The sequence below is a fragment of the Marmota flaviventris genome, chromosome X (genome assembly GCF_047511675.1).
Source record: "Marmota flaviventris isolate mMarFla1 chromosome X, mMarFla1.hap1, whole genome shotgun sequence".
NCBI classification, from domain to species: Eukaryota; Metazoa; Chordata; class Mammalia; order Rodentia; family Sciuridae; genus Marmota; species Marmota flaviventris.
This window is the reverse complement of record NC_092518.1, coordinates 29449581-29471356: the sequence shown is the minus strand read 5'-3', so window position 1 is coordinate 29471356 and position 21776 is coordinate 29449581. Positions and strand designations below refer to the sequence as shown.

Sequence of the window (21776 nt, the reverse complement as noted above, 5' to 3'; positions counted from 1 at the left end):
CCAACCTAATACTATTTGCACTCATGTGTGTGGGTGTGATGATGGGGATGGAGCCAAATATCTTGTGCATGCCAAGCAAGCACAGTAACACTGAAGAATATCCCTCACCCCTATTTGCACCTCATTCTTCATATTTTTAACAGAAAAAAATAATCTTATAAAATATGGATCTTGAGTTTCATAATTTCAATTGGAAAAAAAATTTCTATGTCTATTGTTCTCAAAAAACAATATTTAAATATATCTTTCAATCTTCATGTCACCATGTTTTTAAAAATAATACCTTCAAGTTAAGAGCATCTTGTAATTCAAAGAATCTCATTTGAAATAAACCTCTTAATCTTTGCCTTAATTATAAAATTTTGGATTAAACTCTGAAGGTTGAACATAGCAAAAAGTACTAGAATTTAAAATGAATCCTATTCTAAGCACAACAGGTGTGCATTTGGAAGAGGAGAGCTGAATTTCAAGCTAAAGAAACAATGATCATACACAGTGTAAACACTACAATCGATGCTTATGACTAAGAAAAAGTGCACTATATTAGCGATTAGGATTTTCAAAAAGAGTTTAAGGCTCCTGGGATAAAAATTGATAGAGTATCATCTTGCAAGTCAGAATTAGAGAGTGCCCACTGGGGCTGGCCCATCTATGAATACTTACATATCTCAATGTTTGGATCTAACATAACCTACCCTCCAAAAAATAAATGAAGCATTATTGCACTTAAGTGATGTCCAGTATATCCTCATATGACATGCAAGATGATTCCTCATCAAATTTTACTTGATCTCAACTAATTATGTACAAGATTTTAACACTGTCACCTAAATTTAATACTTCATATATAGCTAAAAATGCTAGCAACAATATTAGTACTATCTTTCATTTTCAGAATGAAAATGAAATTAAATTTATATATTTCAAATATATATATATATATATATATATATATATATATATATATATATATATAATTTATTCTTCAAGATAAATGAAGAAAGCATCTTTTATTATTTCATCTTGAAGATGTTGAAAAGACATCCTTTTTGCAGAACCAAGAATAAATGCTGGAGTTAGGTCTTGAATCCATGGATTCCGAGTATGGTTTCATGGCTCCTTTTATGTTGTCACATAACAATTGGCAATGATTTATTTAAAGAAAAAATAACTTTTTACCTTTCTGACAGTTTTCCCATATAATATGTCGAGTATTCTCATAATTTGTGTTTAACCAACTTAGCAGAATCCTCTCGGAACTAGAATATATATTGCTGGATATGAAAGTAGGATTGATTTTTGGTGTATTTTTCACATGTGTGTGGGGTGCATTACTGCTACAATATGGTGTAACTCGGGATAGGACCAGAACCTGAAATTGGAAAGAAAGAGACAACTTTTCTCAGATTAAATAGAAAATTAACAAAATAATATTTGATGAGTAATAAAAGATGATGGGTAAATGAATGTACCAGTATTTTCTGGCTAAATTTAACCATTCTGGAGTAAGACATGTATGCCACTTATGTATATATGCATGTTCATTTTGAGTTCCCAACATTTTTCTTTTATAGCATTTAGTCAATAAGGCACCATACTACACAATTTAAAAGAAACATTACTAATTAAAAAATAACTACCTTTGACGACAGATGTTAGAATGATAATTCATTTAAAACACAAGAATTTAAAATGCTTTTTAAAAATCTCTTTACTACATCAGGCATAAAAATTAAAAATTTGAGCCAGGTATTGTGAAACATACCTGTAATCCCAGCATCTCAGGAGGCTGAGGCAGGAGGATTGCAAGTTCAATGCCAGCCTCAGCAACTTAGTGAGGCCCTAAGCAACTAAATGAGACTGTTTCAAATTAAAAATAAAAAGAGGTGGAGATATAGCTCAGTTGCAAACCATCTCTGGGTTTGATCTCCAGTACCCGCCCCCACCAAAAAAAAATTGAAAATCAAAGTAGTAAGTTATTCAGTCAAAACTGATTTTCAAATTGATACATATTGGAGAGGTCTGTTTTTAAGATGATAAAGTGCATACAATTTTATAATTCGACATATTTTCATCCTATACCATGAAGATTAGCATATTTATATCATATTGCCATTTACAACATGCACACCACATGTTATCATGAAATAATTTATCTGGATATAAATACATAATATTAAGTGAAAGATTCTGTGTCTGATTAGTAGAGCACAACAGCCAAGATCTACTCAAAGTTACACATTTTTATTGTTACTTTTCAGTTATATATGATAGTAGAGTCTATTTTGACATTTATACAGGCATAGGACCCTATTCTTGTAGTGGTGAGATTCACTATATATACATAGGAAAGTTATGTCAGATTCATTCCACTATCTTTCCTTTTCCTATTCCCCTTCCATGCCCTTCATTCCCCTTTGTCTAATCTACTGAAATTCTATTCTTCCCCTCCCTCACTAATTGTGAGTTAGCTTCCACATCTCAGTGAAAACATTTGACCTTTGGCTATTGGGAATTGGCTTATTTCACTTAGCACAATAGTCCCAATATCCATCCATTTACTGGCAAGTGTCATAAAGTCATCCTTCTTAATGGCTGAGTAATACTCCATTGTGAATATATAACACAATTTCTTTATCCTTTCATTTGTTGAAGGGCAATGAGGTTGGCTCCATAGCTTAGCTATTGTAAGTTGTGCTGCTATAAACAGTGATGTGGTTTCATCACTATAGTATGCTGATTTTGAATCTTTGGCTACATACTGAAGAGTGGGATAACTGGGTCAAATGGTGGTTCCATTCCTAATTTTGGGGGGAATCTCCATACTGCTTTCCAGAGTGGTTGCACAAATTTGCAGTCCCACATGCAATGTGAGTGGACCCTTTCCTCACATCCTCATCAACATGTATTGTTCCTTGTATTCTTGATAATTGCCATTCTGGCTGGAGTGAAATGAAATCTCAGTATAGTTTCAATTTGCATTTCTCTAATTGCTAAAGATGTTGAACATTTTTTTCCATATATTTGTTGAATCTGTTTAGTTCCTTTGCTCATTTACTGTTTTTTTTTTTTTTTTTGGGGGGGGGGCGTGGAATTAGACCAGAAACCCTGCACTTACTGGAAGAAAATGTAGCCCACACTCCAACATGCTGACTTAGGAACTGATTTCCTTAACAAGACTCCTAAACTGATTTCCTTAACAAGACTCCTCAAGTGCAAAATGTAAAATAAAAAATGAATGGGATGGCATAAAACAAACTTCTACAGAGCAAAGGAAACAATAAAGAGCATTAAAAGAGAGCCTACAGAATGGGAAAAAAATTTTGCCAACTGTATCTCAAACAGGGCATTAATTTTTAGGATATACAAAGAACTCGTAAACCTTAACACCAAAAACTCCCTGAATAACTTAATCAATAAATAGACAAAGGAACTAAACAGGCACTTCTCAAAGTTATACTTTAACTTGCCATTTGGCACAGATTCTAATCTGCTACCTAGAACATACACTCTATATATATCTAGATATCTAGATAGATATCTAGATAAATATACATACACACAAACACACAATATTAAGACATTGTGAATGAAGAAGTCAGAATGTGGTTTACATTACAGTACACATTACAAGCTCAGCTCATTGTTTCATACCAGATATTTAATAGATAGTTCTCCAGTGACATGGGTGTGAAGACCATAGTTTGAGTGACATATGTTATAGATATACTGGAGGTATCCTGTTCATATTCACCCAGCATTCACTTCTACATTACGAAAACTGATTATTATGAACACCTTCATATACTTGCAGGAAGAATTTTTTAATTGCATATTGGAGCACATGTAACCAGCAGAAAGCAAGCCCAGAGTGCCAGAGCATAATGAGCCCAGAAGTAGACCCAACACAAAAAGGTCAGGGAACTGGTAGTTAAATACTCTGGTTTCCTCATCACTGCATTGGGATAAATCTCAGATGTGTTCTAAAATGTCTCCTCTAAAACTCTACTGGGACTGAGCCTCAGTTGCCCATGATAAAACCTGATTGAAATCACGTGTTATTAGTTTAATTATATTCTCTATTTCAGTTCCCTACTCTACTACTCTTGCTTCTTGACATCACTCTGAAGCAAACTAAATGAACTCAAATATTTTTCTCAGAGTCTGCTTCTAGGAGACTCCAACCTAAAAAGCATTTTTGTAGTCTAGAATGTTAATTATAACTTTGAAAAAAAGTGCTCACTTCTTTATGTAGTATATATCCATACTACTACATAGTATCTCAAATAACTACAGTTTAAAAATTATTAAGATATTTATGACAATCCTAAAACTGTTCTTTTCTTTTTTATTATGGGAAATAGTTTAAAATTTCATCAAAAATCCATTACTGAGTGTTGAATATTTATTTGGTGTATGTCTAGAGAGAATAGCCATCCACAAATGTGAATTGCACCACTTTTGGCATTTTTAAAAGAAGTGTAACAAAATTACCTTCTCCTTTTATTCTGGCAGTTATGTGATCTAGAACTCTTAAGTTTCAAATGTCATATACTATAAAAATACTAAATGCCTTTGAAAAGGACTCCCATCCCTTTCTAGGGAATATTAAATGATGAATTATCTCAGTCCAGCCAATGAAATAAATGTTTCAGGCTAATAACCTGAGCTGGCACAGGATTCATCTGTCATCTGTCACCTCTACTCCGCAAATGAGGCAAGATCTGCAAATGACCCTTGACTAAGAACACAAATTTAATGATGGACCCACATGGAGCACAGATGTAACGTTTAATACAGAAAGAACCACCATCCAGAGTACTTAATTCTACCGAAGGGCTTTTGAAACTATTCGTAGTGAAAGACCTGTTAGTTTTGACTCTGCCACAGAATGATAGTTCTGTCAAATATTTCAAAAATAAATTGCCAGAAAAACAAAATAAATAATAAATTCATGTATAAAGCATATGACCTCATCTCAAGCAAACCAAATGCACCATGAAAAAGCATATGACCTCATCTCAAGCAAACCAAATGCACCATGGAAAAGCATTTCTATTTATTACTTAATATCCAAACCACATAATACATGAGCTGAAGGAAAGGAATGAGAATTACAGAAGACACAATTCTTTGTTAGCTGTCTGCTAATACATGAAGTTTATATAAATCAGTTTCAGTGATTTATACTTAGGAAATGCTTTCCTGCTATCACAAAACATTGTCTACACATCCAATTTTGTTAAATGTCTGATTCAAGAAATGTGATAAACAGTAGTTTGGCCACGTGATAGATTAGAGTCCTTAGCTATGTCACAATGGAGCATATTGAAGACAAAAATAAAATGACAAAATTATTATTAATAATATGTATGTACATATATTGATTGCTTCTCCACCACTGCCATATGCTCTTCCATTTCCACATGAATTTTGGTATTCTATTTGGCTTATTGTTTCTTAATGACTTTTTAAAAAAATATTGTCTTCAATGTATTGGCATAGAAAACAGATGACAATTTTCATATTTAAGTTGCCCATAAATCTCTAGATATTTTAGACAATTGCAATAGTTGGATTTCTCCTGAAGAATCATCTTGAATACAACTAGGTTGACTAGAAGGAAAGAATCAATAGCCAGCTCATGACATTCCTTTTAGACTTAGAAGTGCCTAATATTTTAACATGGGGTTTAAATCTCTTTACATCATTAACTCAAGGAATTGACAAAAATAAATTTATAGGAGATCCAAGTTAATTGAGGGTCCAGATGAGGATCATATACAGGATCAAGTACTCATAACTCAGGGTCAAGATATTGAATTAAGTAATGAGGATGCTGCCATACTAGAAAATTGAAAGGTCTTCACCTTTAAATGTTTCCCTACATTGAAATGACCCAGGCCCACTAGGCCCTAACTTTTGTGAACATTTCAGTCTTGGGTGTAGAGTGAGTGCAACACTTAAGCTATGCCCTGAGCCACAAGAACCCTGCATTGTTGTTGCTGTGCATTTATTTACCTATCTTGTGTACTTTCTTAAGGTAAGTTAATGTGTCACAATATGAAGTCTACAATATATCCTACATTTGATTAACCAAACAAACCTAAGACCATATGGCTGGTGAAGCAGAGTAGGCCTATGCAACTGATGATGCAAAAGATAATATTCCTAGCATATATTTGTCTATGGGAAAGACAATTTAGAAACTAGTAACCAATCAGCATTAGACTGAATTTTCCCATAGTCTTTGTGCCCATAAGAGGGAAATTTTCTTGAAGATTTAAAGGACATTGGCATGTTCAGATATGGCTGGGCAAAGTAGATTTTAAAATGTCATATGTAATATGGACTATTACTGTGTTACAATAAAGATGAAAACCAAAGCACATGCAGGAAAAATTCCTCTATTCAAATCTCAAGTATATGGACAAATCCTCATTGAGGCAAGACTGAAAATATATAATTCAAAACCATGGTTCTTGCATATGTAAATACTCTGAGCTACAATCCTTGGTATCAAAGTTAACTTCCTTCTTTTTTAAAAAAAGGGGGGGGGGAGAGAGAGAGAGAGAGAGAGAGAGAGAGAGAGAGAGAGAGAGAGAGAGAGAATGAATTTTAATATTTATTTTTTAGTTTTCAGCGGACACAACATCTTTGTTTGTATGTGGTGCTGAGGATTGAACCCTAGCCGCACGCATGCCAGGCAAGCGCGCTACTGCTTGAGCCACATCCCCAGCCCTAACTTTCTTCTTAATTTATAAATATTTGTGTACTTTAAGTCAGAGTCTATTTGCTTTTATTTTATAGAAAAGTTTAATAAGTCTGCATATCTAGTTTCTTAGACCACAACAAAACAAATAGGAAAATGAACTACTATAAGTACGCACATTGATAACAGCAATAAAAAGCAGGAGAGACAACAGTCACATGCCAAGAGAATGAAGAAAAACTATTAAAAACTAAAAAAATAAAAATGAGTCATGTGGTTATCACTGTACCTAGGAAATGCAAATGCAATTCTGGATAATGACTGTAGATTTATCATCTTGTCCACCTTCAGCAACAAATATTCCAATATTATATTATACAAATTTTGAACCAATTTGAGAAAAAGGTTTAGTCAGAAAGACTACTTCTCTTTGTCTGAAAATACTAAAATATTTGATAGAATCATGCTACTATTTTTAAAAAGACCTTATAACAGAAAATGCACTGGAAACAAATGAATAAATGAATTGATAAAAATTATTCAGATGTTTGTTTCTGATCATTTTTTCAGTCTTCTGTAAACACATCACATTCATATCTTTTAGCACATACAGAGTCATCCTTAATATTCATTTGAGATCCTTATTTATATTAACATTTAGAACAACATTCTGACTTTAAGTGTTTCTGTTGGTTCTGTTAGTTCACTTTTTGTATGTTTCAGTAATCCAATATTTAGCCACCAATGCATTTTTGTGACTTGGGAATATCATGCAGGAAAATAGCTATAATTCAAAATGCAGGTTTAACACACAGAAGTAATAAATGATACACAATCAAATTGGGCAAAATAACCTATATCCTGTATCTAACTATTAGACAAGAAGAAATGAAAAATGTAGTCCTAGTATACATGCATGAGTTCAAGGAATATAACAGTCAGAACCTAAGTGAACTTGTGAAAATCAGAACCTTCCATTTCTAACCTGTGAAACGTATCTAAACAACATTGTTTTCTTTTTTCATGTGAAATCACCAATTCATTTCTAATTTAATCTAGTGTCTGGAGTTACCCATGATTTAGACACAATTTATGGAGAAATACAGCTCTGCAGATGGTTTTATTCATTCCTATAACTTTACCATAGGATGAATGAAAAATCCCAAATTTGTGTTGCCACCAGATCTCTCCAGACTAATGAATATGCCACCCTGGTAATTATGCAGGGCTCTTCAAACACAATAGGAACAAAATTAATTTACCATGTCTTCTCGCCCTGTCACACCTTCTGCCTCCCCTCCCAAATCCTGTTCTTTTTTCTTGTCTTGTATTTCAGGGACTAGATTCAAACTCCTCTCAGTATCCAAGCAAGAATTCCACAGTTATTTTTTACTTCTGTGATTCCATCAATTCTAAAGATCTAGCCATTCAGAAGACTCTATTGAGTTTTATTTGTAATATTCATTAAAGTTGCCATTGCCTCATCATTCCTACTATTACCAGAATTCCCATTTGGGTCATAGCACCTGATGCTGAAACACATCCCCCAACAGTTTCCATACTTTACCACAGTGATATCTCTAGAAGGCAAAGCTTATCATGTCACCCTTGTGTTTACAACCCTTCAATAGTTCTGTACAATCTCAGCATAATATCTAAAAAGTCCAGATTCCTTAGATTGGCTTATGTAGTAGCAAAAATTCTTCCTCTGAGCAAACTTTAGTTAAGCTCCTGAACTATCTTTTAGGTAATTTGTGAGTATCTGGTAAAATCCAGTTTTACTAACACCCCTGCTAAATCCACTTAGGACAGATCTCCCACCCTCAATGTCTGATCACTATTGACATCTGACTTGGTTCTGAATCTTTCACTATTTCCCCAGGAGATGTTTAATCACCCTGGCCTGTTTTAAGCAAGAATCCTGTTGAGCTGGTTTAGCCAGAATCCCCTCTTGCTGCAGATTCTTCCTGATAGTCTTTATCTACTAGCTGACTCCATCTTGTTCTTTTACTACGAATTTCCACTTTCCCATGCTGTACTCAGAATTTAGCCCAATCTTTTTCTGCTATTAGAAAATCACACTGCAGTGGTCTCTGTACATATCCTACTGGTTCCAAATAAAGTTTGCCCTACTTTGCTTTACTAAGTGCCATTACCACTCCCTTCACACAAATCATATTACCTCTCTCCAAGTTTGTCTCACCTTGCTTAGCAAATTCCTAGTCATATTTAAGAGTTCAATGCCCTTAAATTTATGCTCCTCTCTATGTGAAATCATTTGTAGTTTCTTTGTCTTTCCCTGTCTTAGCATTTGTTCATTTCCTTCTAATTATTCATTTAGTTGCTTATAACCTCCTCCAAGGCTTAAACTCTTTGAGGAGACAGATCATATCAATTTTACTCATATATTCCCTGAGCCTGGTATAGAGCCTTGGCCACAATAGTTGTTGAATAAATTCATTCAACAAATATTTGTTGAGCATATATTATGCACCTGACATTCTATTAAATTCTGCATTTACAAGTGATGCCTGATATCTAAATCCACATAGATAACTGATTGGGAAAGATGGATTAAACAAATTAAATATACAAATGATTGTGTGAATGAATGAATAAGTAAATAAAATTCATAAGCCAACATTATGTCTAATTTCCCCCAAAAAATAGTGAATTTGCCACTCTTTGGCTTTAGATTTGCTCCTTCCATTAGTGGGTAAGAATGGAACCTGCTGTCTGTAGATTGAGACCTCTGAAACCATGAGCCACCAAATAAGCGTTTCATCCTAAGATTATTCTGGTCAGATGTTTTAGTCACAGCAGTGAAAAAGCTGACTAAATCAGAGTTGGAAGGCATAATTTAATGTATGTTCATCTATCTATAAATGTAATTTTGCTAGAAGTAAATTTTGAGAATCTCATTAAAACTGGACTTGCCTTCAGCTATGTGAATCCTAATGAGTATCACTCCAGAAAAACTTAATGGTGTACTGTGTATAAGAGGCAGAAAATATAATTTTCAGTACTGTTTATTTAGGTCTTCTAGTTAATACCAGAATATGCTTGTAGCTGCCCATTCCAGAGATTATATTTCTCAACTTTCCTTGAAGATACCCATGTTGATATGACTAAATTCACATCAGTATGTGAAAAGGGAAATGACACATTTTTCAGGTGACATCCTTTAAAGGTATCTCCTTGCCCTCTATTACTCCTTTACCTACTTTTTGTTCTGAGAAATTAGACCCATAGATGAAAGCCTAGTAGTGGGGATGGAAGGGAAACTCCTAGCTCCAAATCACTCATTTCTCAATATTTATACAGAAGAAAAAAAAACTTATATTACTTTAGCCACTGTATTTTTAAATCTTTTATAACAGCATTACTTACACTTTAAATAACACTATTTAACACTAGTCATGTGAATTAACTGAAAAAGAGCAGCAAACAAGAGTGGAAGTATTACCTTGTATATTTGAAGAAATACATCTGTCCATGCCCGTTTACTCCAGTCTTCAAACTTATCCATATCTATAATAACAGAACACTTTTCCTTAGATGCACAGGAACTCAGAGGCGTGGTATTACTGGAAGACTTTAAGAAACAAAATGTTACAAGAAAAATTAAAATGCAAGGCAATATACATCTAAAATTTTAACCACTCAGCGTAGGATTTTTTTTAACAGCAAATTTTCTTGCCCTTTTTATATATTCATCAAGAGCTCTAATTTCCAACGTACCAATATTAGAAACTATCAACACAGGTAACTTTCCAGAGCATACAGTCCCTTATTTAGGTGATAGATTTATTCACCCAATGCATTTATTAGCTCCCTCTATAGTAGAAGTAGCAGAACAAGATGCAAAATTCTCCTGAAACCTGAGCCCAGATGAAGCCACACCCTTTGGATTAGCTAGAGGAACTCAGCATGGTGCTAAACAACAGGTACCTGCTTTTCTTCTCATGTCATATGGTAAGCATAGTGACAGTGACAAAACTAAAGCACATTTACCTAAAAGCCTTCAGAATCCTCAAAATCAATTCCCTTTCTCTATAGGTTTTCATCAAGTGAATTGTCTACTTTAAGAAAACTATGCATTTATTGCTTAACTTCTCTCTATTCTCCCCTAAAACAGAAGAAAGGAAGTGACAAGTGGTGATGAAATTGTCATTTGAAACTCTTTCTTTGTAATGTATACATTCTAAAATTTTAAGAACATGAATTACATAAGTTCACACCATTTTTCCTTTGTAAATCCCCCTCCAAAGCAATGAAAAGTTATGTAATCATTTTTGCATAGGAATCACATATTTTTAGATAAATGTAGAGACATACAAAAATCATCTGTCTAAAGAAGCTTAAACCTTAGTATATTTTATACATAAAAATCTGAACTCTAAAATGAAATCTTTAAAAAATCCAAATATCCATACATTTAATAATACATATAGATTGGTTCTAGAAATTATATTCTCTTACTGATATTTCGAGCCACTTCTTATAATCTTGGGGTTCAAGCAGAAATTCTGGCAGTACATGAGAAATACATCCTCCCTGAGCACTAAGATTATAAAAGAAAACCCAAATTATGATATTATAATACACATTTGTACTGACTTTCAGTTAAATTATTCCAATGTCATACTTTTTTATATTTGTTGGATTGATTTTCAAATTTAAAATTTGTATTATTAATTTTTAAAACTTCCCTTAATAATGAAATGATGTTTCCTTTAAAGAAACTGATTAATGAGTAAGAACTTACAAAGTAACTATAATCATATTGTCTATGCATATAAGCTAACCAAACATTAAGAGTCATATGACTTGGTCCTTGTAGTCAGTGCAGTAACCTTTTTATTGTCATTGTAACATTACAGAATTTTTTAAAAAATCTGGAAAAATTTTGACAACAACAAAGCTAGTAATAGATCATTAGTCATATAATACTTATTGAATGGCTATCAGAACACAGGTCAGAATACAGAAAACTCCAAATATAAAGTAATCCATAACCTATTTTTTCTCCAAAAGGAGTATGCAAATATTGGGAAATCTTTTATTTTGCAAATGTGTGATGTATATCTGAAGCAGTAAATACATTATATAATACAGTTAAAATAATGAATGCATATATGTGTACAACTTACTACATTAAGATTTATATATGTATATATACTTTTGTACTCTAAAGTTTTAAAGATAATTTTATGTAAACTCTTCATATTAATGTCTATAATCACCAGAGCCACTACAGAAACCCAGTACAGTTTTGTGAAAAGTGTTTCCAAATAAAGATTTGGGAGTTTAGATCCAGCTCATTTATTGAACATATACCTCCACTCATCAATAATGGATTTAACAGAGAAGAACGTCTATAGTGCTTAATTCAGGAGGCACCTTCAGTACTTTATGGTTGATTACTGAAAAGCGAGGAAAAGAAAAAGGAGAAAAGAGGCTTAAAGATGATGCTGAAAACTCAAATCCTGAAGATAGAAAGATGAATGAGATGAGAGATGTTAAGAAGGAAATTTCTGTCGTCATGGAAGCAGGGGGCAGAGTTCTGCAGCTGTTCAGTGTGATGTCGCACTGGGTCAGTCTAAGCTAGTGGAGGAAATCTACTGCCTACTCGAAGCTCCTTTGTTTGGAAATCAGTCATCCTTTCTCTTTGATTGTCACACAATTCCTATCCTCATGTACAAATTATCATTATGTTTGAGTTATTAGAGTAGTACACAAAATTTTATTTTAATGTAACACTGCTCTTCAGCAGGTACTGTCAACCTAAAGCCTACATAAGAATGCAATGAGGTAATTAATGTCCCTATTAGCTGGAAATCCTGTACAGTGCAACAAAGGCAGACCACTCAGAAACATATGAAGAAACTGAATACTTTCTTGTAACCAAAGCCAAGACAGGATTTCACATGAGGGTTGTTGCTTTTGTTGTTGTTTTATTGTTTTGTCTGTGTATATGTGTGTGTGTGTGTGTGTGTGTGTGTGTGCAGTGTGTGGTGGTGGGGATGAAACCCAGAGCCTAGCACATGCTAGGCAAATGCTCAATCACTGAGAACATTCCAGCACCCAAGACAGGATTTCAGAAGAAAGTGATTACTTCTATCAAATGCTATTGAGAGCTTAAGGAAAATGATGAGGGAACCATTAAAACAGAAGTTTCTTGAGAAGGGGGCCATATGTCATTCATTTGAGTATTTATATAGTGTGTAGCAGAAAGTAGACCTTGGTAAAAGTTCAGGGTGAAAAATATAATCAATACTTGCTTTCTTTTCTTTTTTTTAAATTCTGAATCTATCTCAAGGCCTGCTTTCATGAATCCATAAGACAGTATTATCTTTACATTTTTCAGTAGATTTTATATCTGGAAGGTAGCTTTTACTAGAGAATTTTCATTAATAATTTATTCTGTTACACTTTTACACACTAGGTTTTTCTAATGTATTTCCACATTTAGAGTGTTCAAAATAAATTTACATGCCATGAGTTATAAATTCAAAGCTTAATCTTCAAAAATTAGCTTTGTAAAAAATTCTAAAAATCTTTAAGAATTAATTTCTATATATTGCATAAAGTGATATTTAACTCGTATAAAAGTCCTCAACCACTATGTCATCAAATTTAATTGGAAAGCTAATAGCATTTATGACTATTTTGAATTTTAATACATTTATTTCCAGCATAAAACACATACACATATCTTGAATTAATGACCCCATTTTATTAACCATACTGCCGCTTTCTAAATGTTAAGTAATTTTATCACACTCAACATATCCTTATAGGCATGTATTTGCTGATAAAGAACAAATAAATCTGAATGGCTTAGCTTTAATGCCAAAATCATTCTTCCATGCTTGCATCTTCACATCATAAAATGTCAAAACAGAAACAACTCCTGTTAATGTCAACACTACTGGCAGATATGCCAAGAAGAATACAACTAAATAACACAATATTCATAAGTACCATAAAGTATAATAATGCTATCACAAAATTGTTTAATTTCAAAAACATACATAACATAAGGATTTACATGAGTATTTAAAACTTCTTTTGCTCCTGTTTTACATTTCATTAGATTTTAACCACACAAATAACTTGCAGAAATTAATTCATCTAAATTTTTACCTGATTGAATTACTGGGCTTACCTCATTTGATCAGTCTTTAAGGATCAAAAGTAGGAAATGAAAAATCAAAAGAAAATTTGTGTGCTTTATATCTTAAACATAAAAATTTCAACAAACTTTCTCCCATCATATGTATTTAATGTAAGGACATATTTGATAAATACTGGTTCTCTGACATTTTCATGTCAATAGGATATTCATTTCTAATATAAAAGTATTTTTTAATAAAAAACTATTTTAGCAACAATGATATCACCTCTAGACAGTTCTCAGAATATCACTAATGACTAATTATATTGGAATAATATAAGAATACAACCTTAGAGCATACTGCATTGCATTTAAATCAACAATAATTATAATATTCCATGTCATGTAATGCATATTTGACTACTTATAACTGTTTTATTAATCATATAACTTTGGGAATTATTATTCTTGACTTTACAGATTTTGACCTTGTACAGGGTCATGGCACAAAAGAGCTAGAATATAAAGCTTGCATCTACTTGATTAAAAAACCATGTTCTTTTAGCTCAGTTCAGTGTACTCTTGCAGAATCACATATTAGATTGTTGCTTGAAATATATTCATTCTTTGATTCAATTATATTAAATAATATTACATAATGCTTATACATTAGTAAGAAGGGTATGAAGTTTTAAAATATAATAAAAATAAAAACCACAAGTGGAATTAAAGTTATCTATAAGGGATGTGAGTTGCTTTTTCTAAATGTATTTATTTTTGGTGAATGAATTATTTATTTGAAAACTCAATGGAATTAAAAAATAAGTTATAGTAATTTTATATTCTTATAATGTCTTACTTTATAGTTTGAATATGGGACACATTTTATTCATACTATGCTTCTATTTTAGTTTTAAAATATGCAAATTATAAATAAAATTTATTTTTTCTAATTAAAATGAATCATGTTATAAAATTATTAATCATAAATAAGCAAAATTATATCAAAGAATATTAATATTTGTTGTGGTCTTCCCTAAATAAATACAATAGGCAGAGTAGCTAAAACAGAAATTTATTTTCTTTACAGATGGCCACCTTTTCAATGAGTCTTTACTAAGAGTTTTGAGAGAAAGACTTTCTTCTTCTTATAAAGATATACCATTCCTACCAGATTAACACCCCAACCTTATGACATAATCTAACCTTAATAACTTCTTTAAAAGTCTTATCTCCAAATGCAGTCATATTGGGGGTTAGGGGTTCCACATGTGAATTTGGAATGGGGCACAACTTAGTCCATGAAGGCAGAGATTACAAGAAAAATAAGAAGATTATTACAAATATACTCATGAAATCTATTATAAAATATAATATCTGATTACATAATATTTTTATAATACAACATATATGGTATTTTAGTTGTTTGTCCCCCAAAATTCATGTTAAAACCATAAACTTCAGTACCTCCCAATGTGACTGTACTTAAGTTAGGGTCTTAAAGAAGTGACAAATGTAAAAAGAAATCATTACAGTGATTTCTTTTTACATTCATCAACCAATATGGTTGATGTCCTAATAGTAAGATGAAGTTTGAACACACAGAAACACTAGATTCATATGTACACAAAGGAAAGAATACTTGAGGATACAGTAAGAAGAGGTCCTTGGCAAGGTAAGCAGACTGCTCTCTGAAGAAAATAAAACCTGGTGAAACTTTGATCTTGGCCTTTGGTGGTGGAGAATGGGGACTGAAATGGAGTGAACTAAATTCCATGCATGTATGATTTTGTCAAAATGAACCAAACTACTATGGATGACTATAATGCTCTTTTAAAAAAAGATGTACCTTAAAAACAAAAGAAAGAAAGAAATTAAGAAATTTAGTGGACATTGACCTCATTTTGACTCTGGGCTTTAAAGACACCAGATGAATTAGATGTGATTCCTGCTCTTAAGATGCTCATAAATTAGTGAGATTGACTGTCACAATGATGAGGCAGTGGAGTTAAAAATGATTTACATAATTCCAGTTGGGATATTTTTCTATAACTGATATAATCTTTCACATTCTCTCATCTAGATTATGTATAGAGGAATAGAAAGGAAATGAAAACTTTCATCTTCATATATCTTTGCCTTTTTTTGTTTTATAACCACTACAGTTTGTTAAGGTAATTCTGTTCTTTTGATAAATACTTAAAATTTCAGCATCACATCTCTAATTCAAGATGGCATTTGGGAAGATGTAGATGTAAATTCACTGCCAAGTAAATAAAGCTTCAACTCCAGGCTTCTTTACATTCATGATACCTTCTAAAACCATGAATCTATTATTATTTTAAAAGAGGGCCCCAATTGTACAAGAGCCTCTCAGAATATGTATTAGCTATATATTTGGGTTAACATAAGATAGGGGAGAGGGATCTGTGTATCTGTACATATAAAGGTCTATTACTGCTTTTCTTGATCCTTGGTCTCTTCAAAAATGTCCCCTTTCTGCTGGGAACCTATTAGTCATGTGATCATATATTGCTGATGTCTGAGATGGGGATCTCATGTCTTTTTTTTTTTTTTTTTTGGGACCAGGGATAGAACTCAGGGGCACTTGACCACTGAGCCACATCCCCAGCCCTATTTTGTATTTTATTTAGATACAGGGTCTCACTGAGTTGCTTAGGGCCTCACTAAGTTGCTAAAGCTGGCTTTGAACTTTCGATCTTCCTGCCTCAGCCTCCTGAGACCCCTGGGATTACAGGCGTGGGCCACTGTGCCTTGCGTTCTCATGTCTCTTAACTCCACCAAGGATCAAGAGGTCCCCATCACTGACTCTGTCACTTCCCTTTGTCAAATATTTGTAATTCATATTATAACTTCAGAGCCAGCCATCTGCCACTCTTCTTCCTCTTCAGTGGGGTGGGTCCCTCTAGTGTTCTATCATGGCAACTTTCATGACAAGCTACCTGGGTTTTGAACTAAAGTCATTTTCAGTGACTTAGAAACTACTGGCATTATTGCAAGTCAAAAGGAGTCTAAGCCAGTTTGAACTAGTACTATGATAGTGAGTCTAATAAATGAAAAAAAAATATTTTGTTCAGAACTATGTCCAATACATAGTACTGCTAGAGACTCAAAAAAATCCTGATTTGTAAATAAAAGAACTGAATGTCAAATCTTTCATTTGCATTCAAGCTCTAAGAATCTACTTGACCTTCATTGCCAATCCTTAATAAGATAGATGAATATCTCTGGCCAACTGTGGGACAGATTCTATAAACAAAGATACAAAAGTACATTAATATATTTCAAGATAAATTAACACTATAATATAAATAATTATGAGTTACCAATGCTATTTTGGTGATGAAAGAACATGAAAGTAATAACACTGCCTATGGATATAGGGCATTTTAGTGAACAAGGGTGCTATAAATGCAGGCAAAAGAAGCAATATAAATTCAGCAGCCCTCCTCTCAGACTTTTAATATATGCTGCTCTTCTATTTTTTGGCCACTTGCCATTCAATCTCTGTAGAGGAAGATAGACGTTATGATGACAAGTATTTTCTCCCATAGTTTATACTAACCATTTGTGAAATTTTTGCCTGCCTATTATTTTAATATCCAAGACTTTATTAATGGAAATGAAAAGTTCACAGTATCCATAATATATTAACACTTATCTGAGAAACAAAGATTACTGGTTTCATTCCTCTTTTGCTCAGTGCTTTTATATATGTGCAACAGATCAGAATTTTAAAAATAAGGTCATAGACCAGCACTATCAGCATTATCTTGTAACTTGTTATAAATGCCAAGTAACATCATAAACTCCATAGGTAAGGGACAGCAAATTGTTTTAACAAGTTCTACCAGTGATTTGGATGAATTATAATAAAATTTGAGAATGACTGCCTTAGATTGTAAATCCAAAATATTATGGAATGATTATTTTCTATTAACTAGTATGAATTTTTCTATGATGTATATTACAGGGTGTATAACAATAAATATTTGGTTAAAATACAAGTAATTTCAAAATCAGTCTATCAATCTATTTACCTATTTATCTATCTATCCTCCTAAGCCATAATTAGAAGCTTAAATTAAGCACATGCATGCTCTTACTTGAGAAATTCCAGAAGTGAGGAATGTTGCAAATGAAGTTGAGTTATTCTTTCAGGGTTATCCATGGGTAAAGATTGACTTGAATTAATTCCAGGTGGCATTCTTCCACTCAAGTGGAGCAGCACATCATAAATAGTCTTATTATATTTGGTAAAATCATTCTGCCTGGCATATTTCTTGGATGATGAGGTTGATGAGTAAAATTGTATTTTTTGTACATCCCTATAGAGAAAAGACTTTAAGTTAAATTTTGTTTTGAAATTTTACACTATAAAACAAAACATGCCCAATAACTAAATAAAATCCTATTAAAATCAACTACATAAGAAATTCCTAATTAGAATAAGTTATATTCCATGTATGTATAATAGGTAAAAATACACTCTATTATATATATTCCAAGTATGTATAATATATTAAAATACATTCAAATATATCTAAAAAGAACAAATATAAAAATTGACATAAAAATCTTCAAATAACTAAAAGAAAAGAAATTCCAAAATATAGTTCACTCAGCTACTGTTAATCACAATTTGAGTTTTAAACATTCCCAGAGATTTCTAGTATCTTGCTTGAACACACATTACTATTGAATATTGCAATTGTCAAGTCAGAATTATTGGATTGTGAATAAACTGGATGTGAGAAAGAGAACAGGGATTGGTTACTGGATTCATTACCTTCTAGCTGTGATTTAAAGTAATTAAGCCTAATTTTGTATGCTATAGACTTGAGGTCTATAATGGTTGCCAGGGAAGATTTCAAACATTCATGATGCATGCATATACAAAAATAATTTACACACCTTTTCTTGATATTTGTATTTCAATGCTTAGAAGGGTATAGTCTGAACATGATACTAATGAGTAGGGATTCTCATTTAAAATATAAATTTCAGAGATCTATTGATCCACATATCCCTCTCATGTTTAAACAAGACACTGAAAACTCTATTCTATAGGTTGTGATGCATTCTAATTTTTGAATGGAGAAAAAAAAAATTCAATCTATTTTTGCTTTCCACAATTTATCAAATGTCTCAAACTACATTGTTTAATTATTTGTTAAAATTGGAATCACAAAAATATTACTAGCTTAGACTGGAAAACAGCAAGTTCCCAAGGGGCCATTTTGAATAGCAGTTCTAGAGTTTGGTGGTCTGTGTAGCATAATATTGGAGAAAGCAAATTGTATTGGTAAGATTAATACTAGTAAGCTCAAAATCTGGCTCTGTCACTTACTATGTAACCTTACAGTTGTTACTTGATTTTTCTGATCCTCAGCTTCCTTGAAAGTATTGAGTAGACTAAAGCTAGTGTATCTTGGCAATTATCACGAAAGAAACATAAATACTTTCTAGGGAAAATTAACACCATCATAGACTAAGATGTGTGTGTTTGTGTATACATGTACATACACACATAAAATAAAGACATATACAATAAAGACAGATACATAGAAGCGCTAGATATTATAAGTGCAACACCGATTTAAGATTAACTACATGTACTATGTTCCAGATTGAGAATTTAATTGAGTTATAAATTACCTAAAAATTAACCAAGGATAAAATTTAGAAATAAAAAATGCAATTAATAAAGTTGAGAAATCAATGGACAAGTTGAATAGCAGATTAGATCATGTAAATAGAGAGTTAATGCACTGAAATGTAGGTTAATCCTATTCCTGGATACATATCTAAAGAAATGGAATTGATGTTGAGGAGATATCGATACTCCTATGTTCTTTGCAGCACTATTTACAATAGCCAGGAAATGGAAACAGCCAAAATGTCCATCAACTGATGAATGGGTAATGAAATTGTGGTACATATACACAATCTATTCTGGCATAAAATGTCATTTGCAGCAACATGGATATAATTGGAGATAATTACATTAAGTGAAATAAGTCAGGCACGGAAAAACAAATGCTGTATGATCTCACTTTATATGTGAAATCTAAAAATGCTGATCTCATAGAAGTTGAGAGTAGAATAGTGGTCACCAGAGGCCAGGGAAAGTGGGGTGGGAGAATGAGGAAAGGTTCAACAATGGGTACTAATTACAGTGGGAAAGAGCAAGAAGCTCCAGGCGTACCACTGTAAGTATGGTGACAATAAATAACAATTTTTTTACCACACATTTCAAAAAGCTAGAAGAAATGATTTGAAAAGTATTAAACACAAAAAATGATAAGTGTTTGAGTAGATAAATTTTACCTTATTTAAACATTGCACCATGTATACATGTATCAAACATTACATGATACCTACTAATATGTACTACTTTTATGCTTTTTAATATCAGTTAAAATAAAAATGTGCTATATATATTAACTAGAAGAAAATGAATATACCTGTAATCATGGAAGCAAAGTAGCACTTAGGACACAGAGCATCACCAGGTATAAAAGTAATTTCATAGGCATAAAAGTTTCAATATGCCCTGAAGATATTATAATTGCACAAGTGAAGGCTCGTGGTAACAACCTCAACAATGTATGAAGTAAAATTGACTAAATTGTTAGAGTATACAAATATAAGTAAAAATTTTAAAAATTTAGTGTAGTAATTTGTAAACAATTCTTTGTAAACAAGAATCAATAAACACATATTACTTGAAAAGCACAATAAGCAAATGTGATTTAATATAATTCCATGGAAAATAACATTTGACACATACAAAATACACAATATGTTCAAGCTGAAATTCTTATAAAAACTAATTAAATGCTGGCCAATAAAAAAATGTCAAAAAAATTCAAAGGGGATTAACTTTGACCTTAATGAAACTACATTGAATAGCAACAGTATAATGGCCTCATGTAAACTTCTAAATAATATTTGTAAAGTAAATCACTTTGAAAATTAAAAATATATTCATTAGGCCAAAGTTAGAAGGAAATCTATTGCTTAAAAATTAAATATCTGTTCAACTTGAAAACATGTAAGTGCTAGAAATAAAAATAAACTTCAAAACCTGATCAAATTTTCTATAAGAAACATCGAGCAAATCTTGTACCCAATGGTAAATGTTGGAAGGTTTTCCCATAAAACTGAACAATAGGTTGCACGCTATTCTATATTACCCATGCAAAGATAGTAAGGCAAAAAAAAAATAAACATGTAATGATTGGAAAGGGAGAAAAACAGTTATATGGTATTTACAGATAACATATTATTCAAAATTACCCCCCAAAACCCAATTAAAAATAGGATTAGTAAATTGCCTTATCAACAAATTAGTCTAATATATAACTGCATGCAATAATCAACTTTATTTTTAGATAGCATATAAAAATATAGAAAATCAAATTGATAAATACCATTAACAATACCTTCAAACGATGTTAAATATCCAGGGAAAAATCTACCAAAATATGTGCAAAAGTTATACACAGAAAACTATGAAACATCACTAAGATGAACTTGAAAAGACCTTAATAAGAGGAGGAATATTGTAAAGATGTCAATTTTTTTTCTAATTTGATTAAAGATGAATCATAATCAAAATATCATAAAGGTACTTTTTGGTGGAAATTTATAAGTGATCCTAACATTTATGTAGAAATGAAAATGGAAGATATAAGAAAACACTAGAGAAAAGCCACAAACTTTGAGTGCTTATACTACTACATATCAAGAACTATAAAATAATAGTACTTAAGCCAATTTGGTTTTGATGCAACACAATACAAATGCATCAAAGGAATAAACCACACAAATTCTCAAAAATATGGATACTTGACTTAGGAGTAAAGAAACATTATAGAGCAGACAAGGAATAGAAGAATGATATTTTCCATAATGGCA

The 21776-nt window shown here is 32.1% G+C and overlaps 1 protein-coding gene across 1 annotated transcript in view; it reads right to left on the bottom strand.

The window, feature by feature from the left end:
- Positions 1 to 21776, bottom strand: part of Cfap47 (cilia and flagella associated protein 47) — a 410015-nt gene that overhangs the window by 239879 nt on the left and 148360 nt on the right. The window contains exons 30-33 of the mRNA XM_071606058.1: positions 17960 to 18181; positions 11195 to 11276; positions 10179 to 10307; positions 1180 to 1372 (exon numbers count right to left, since the gene is read on the bottom strand). Of these exons, the coding sequence (XP_071462159.1) occupies positions 1180 to 1372; positions 10179 to 10307; positions 11195 to 11276; positions 17960 to 18181 (626 nt within the window). The remainder of the gene's footprint in view (positions 1 to 1179; positions 1373 to 10178; positions 10308 to 11194; positions 11277 to 17959; positions 18182 to 21776) is intronic.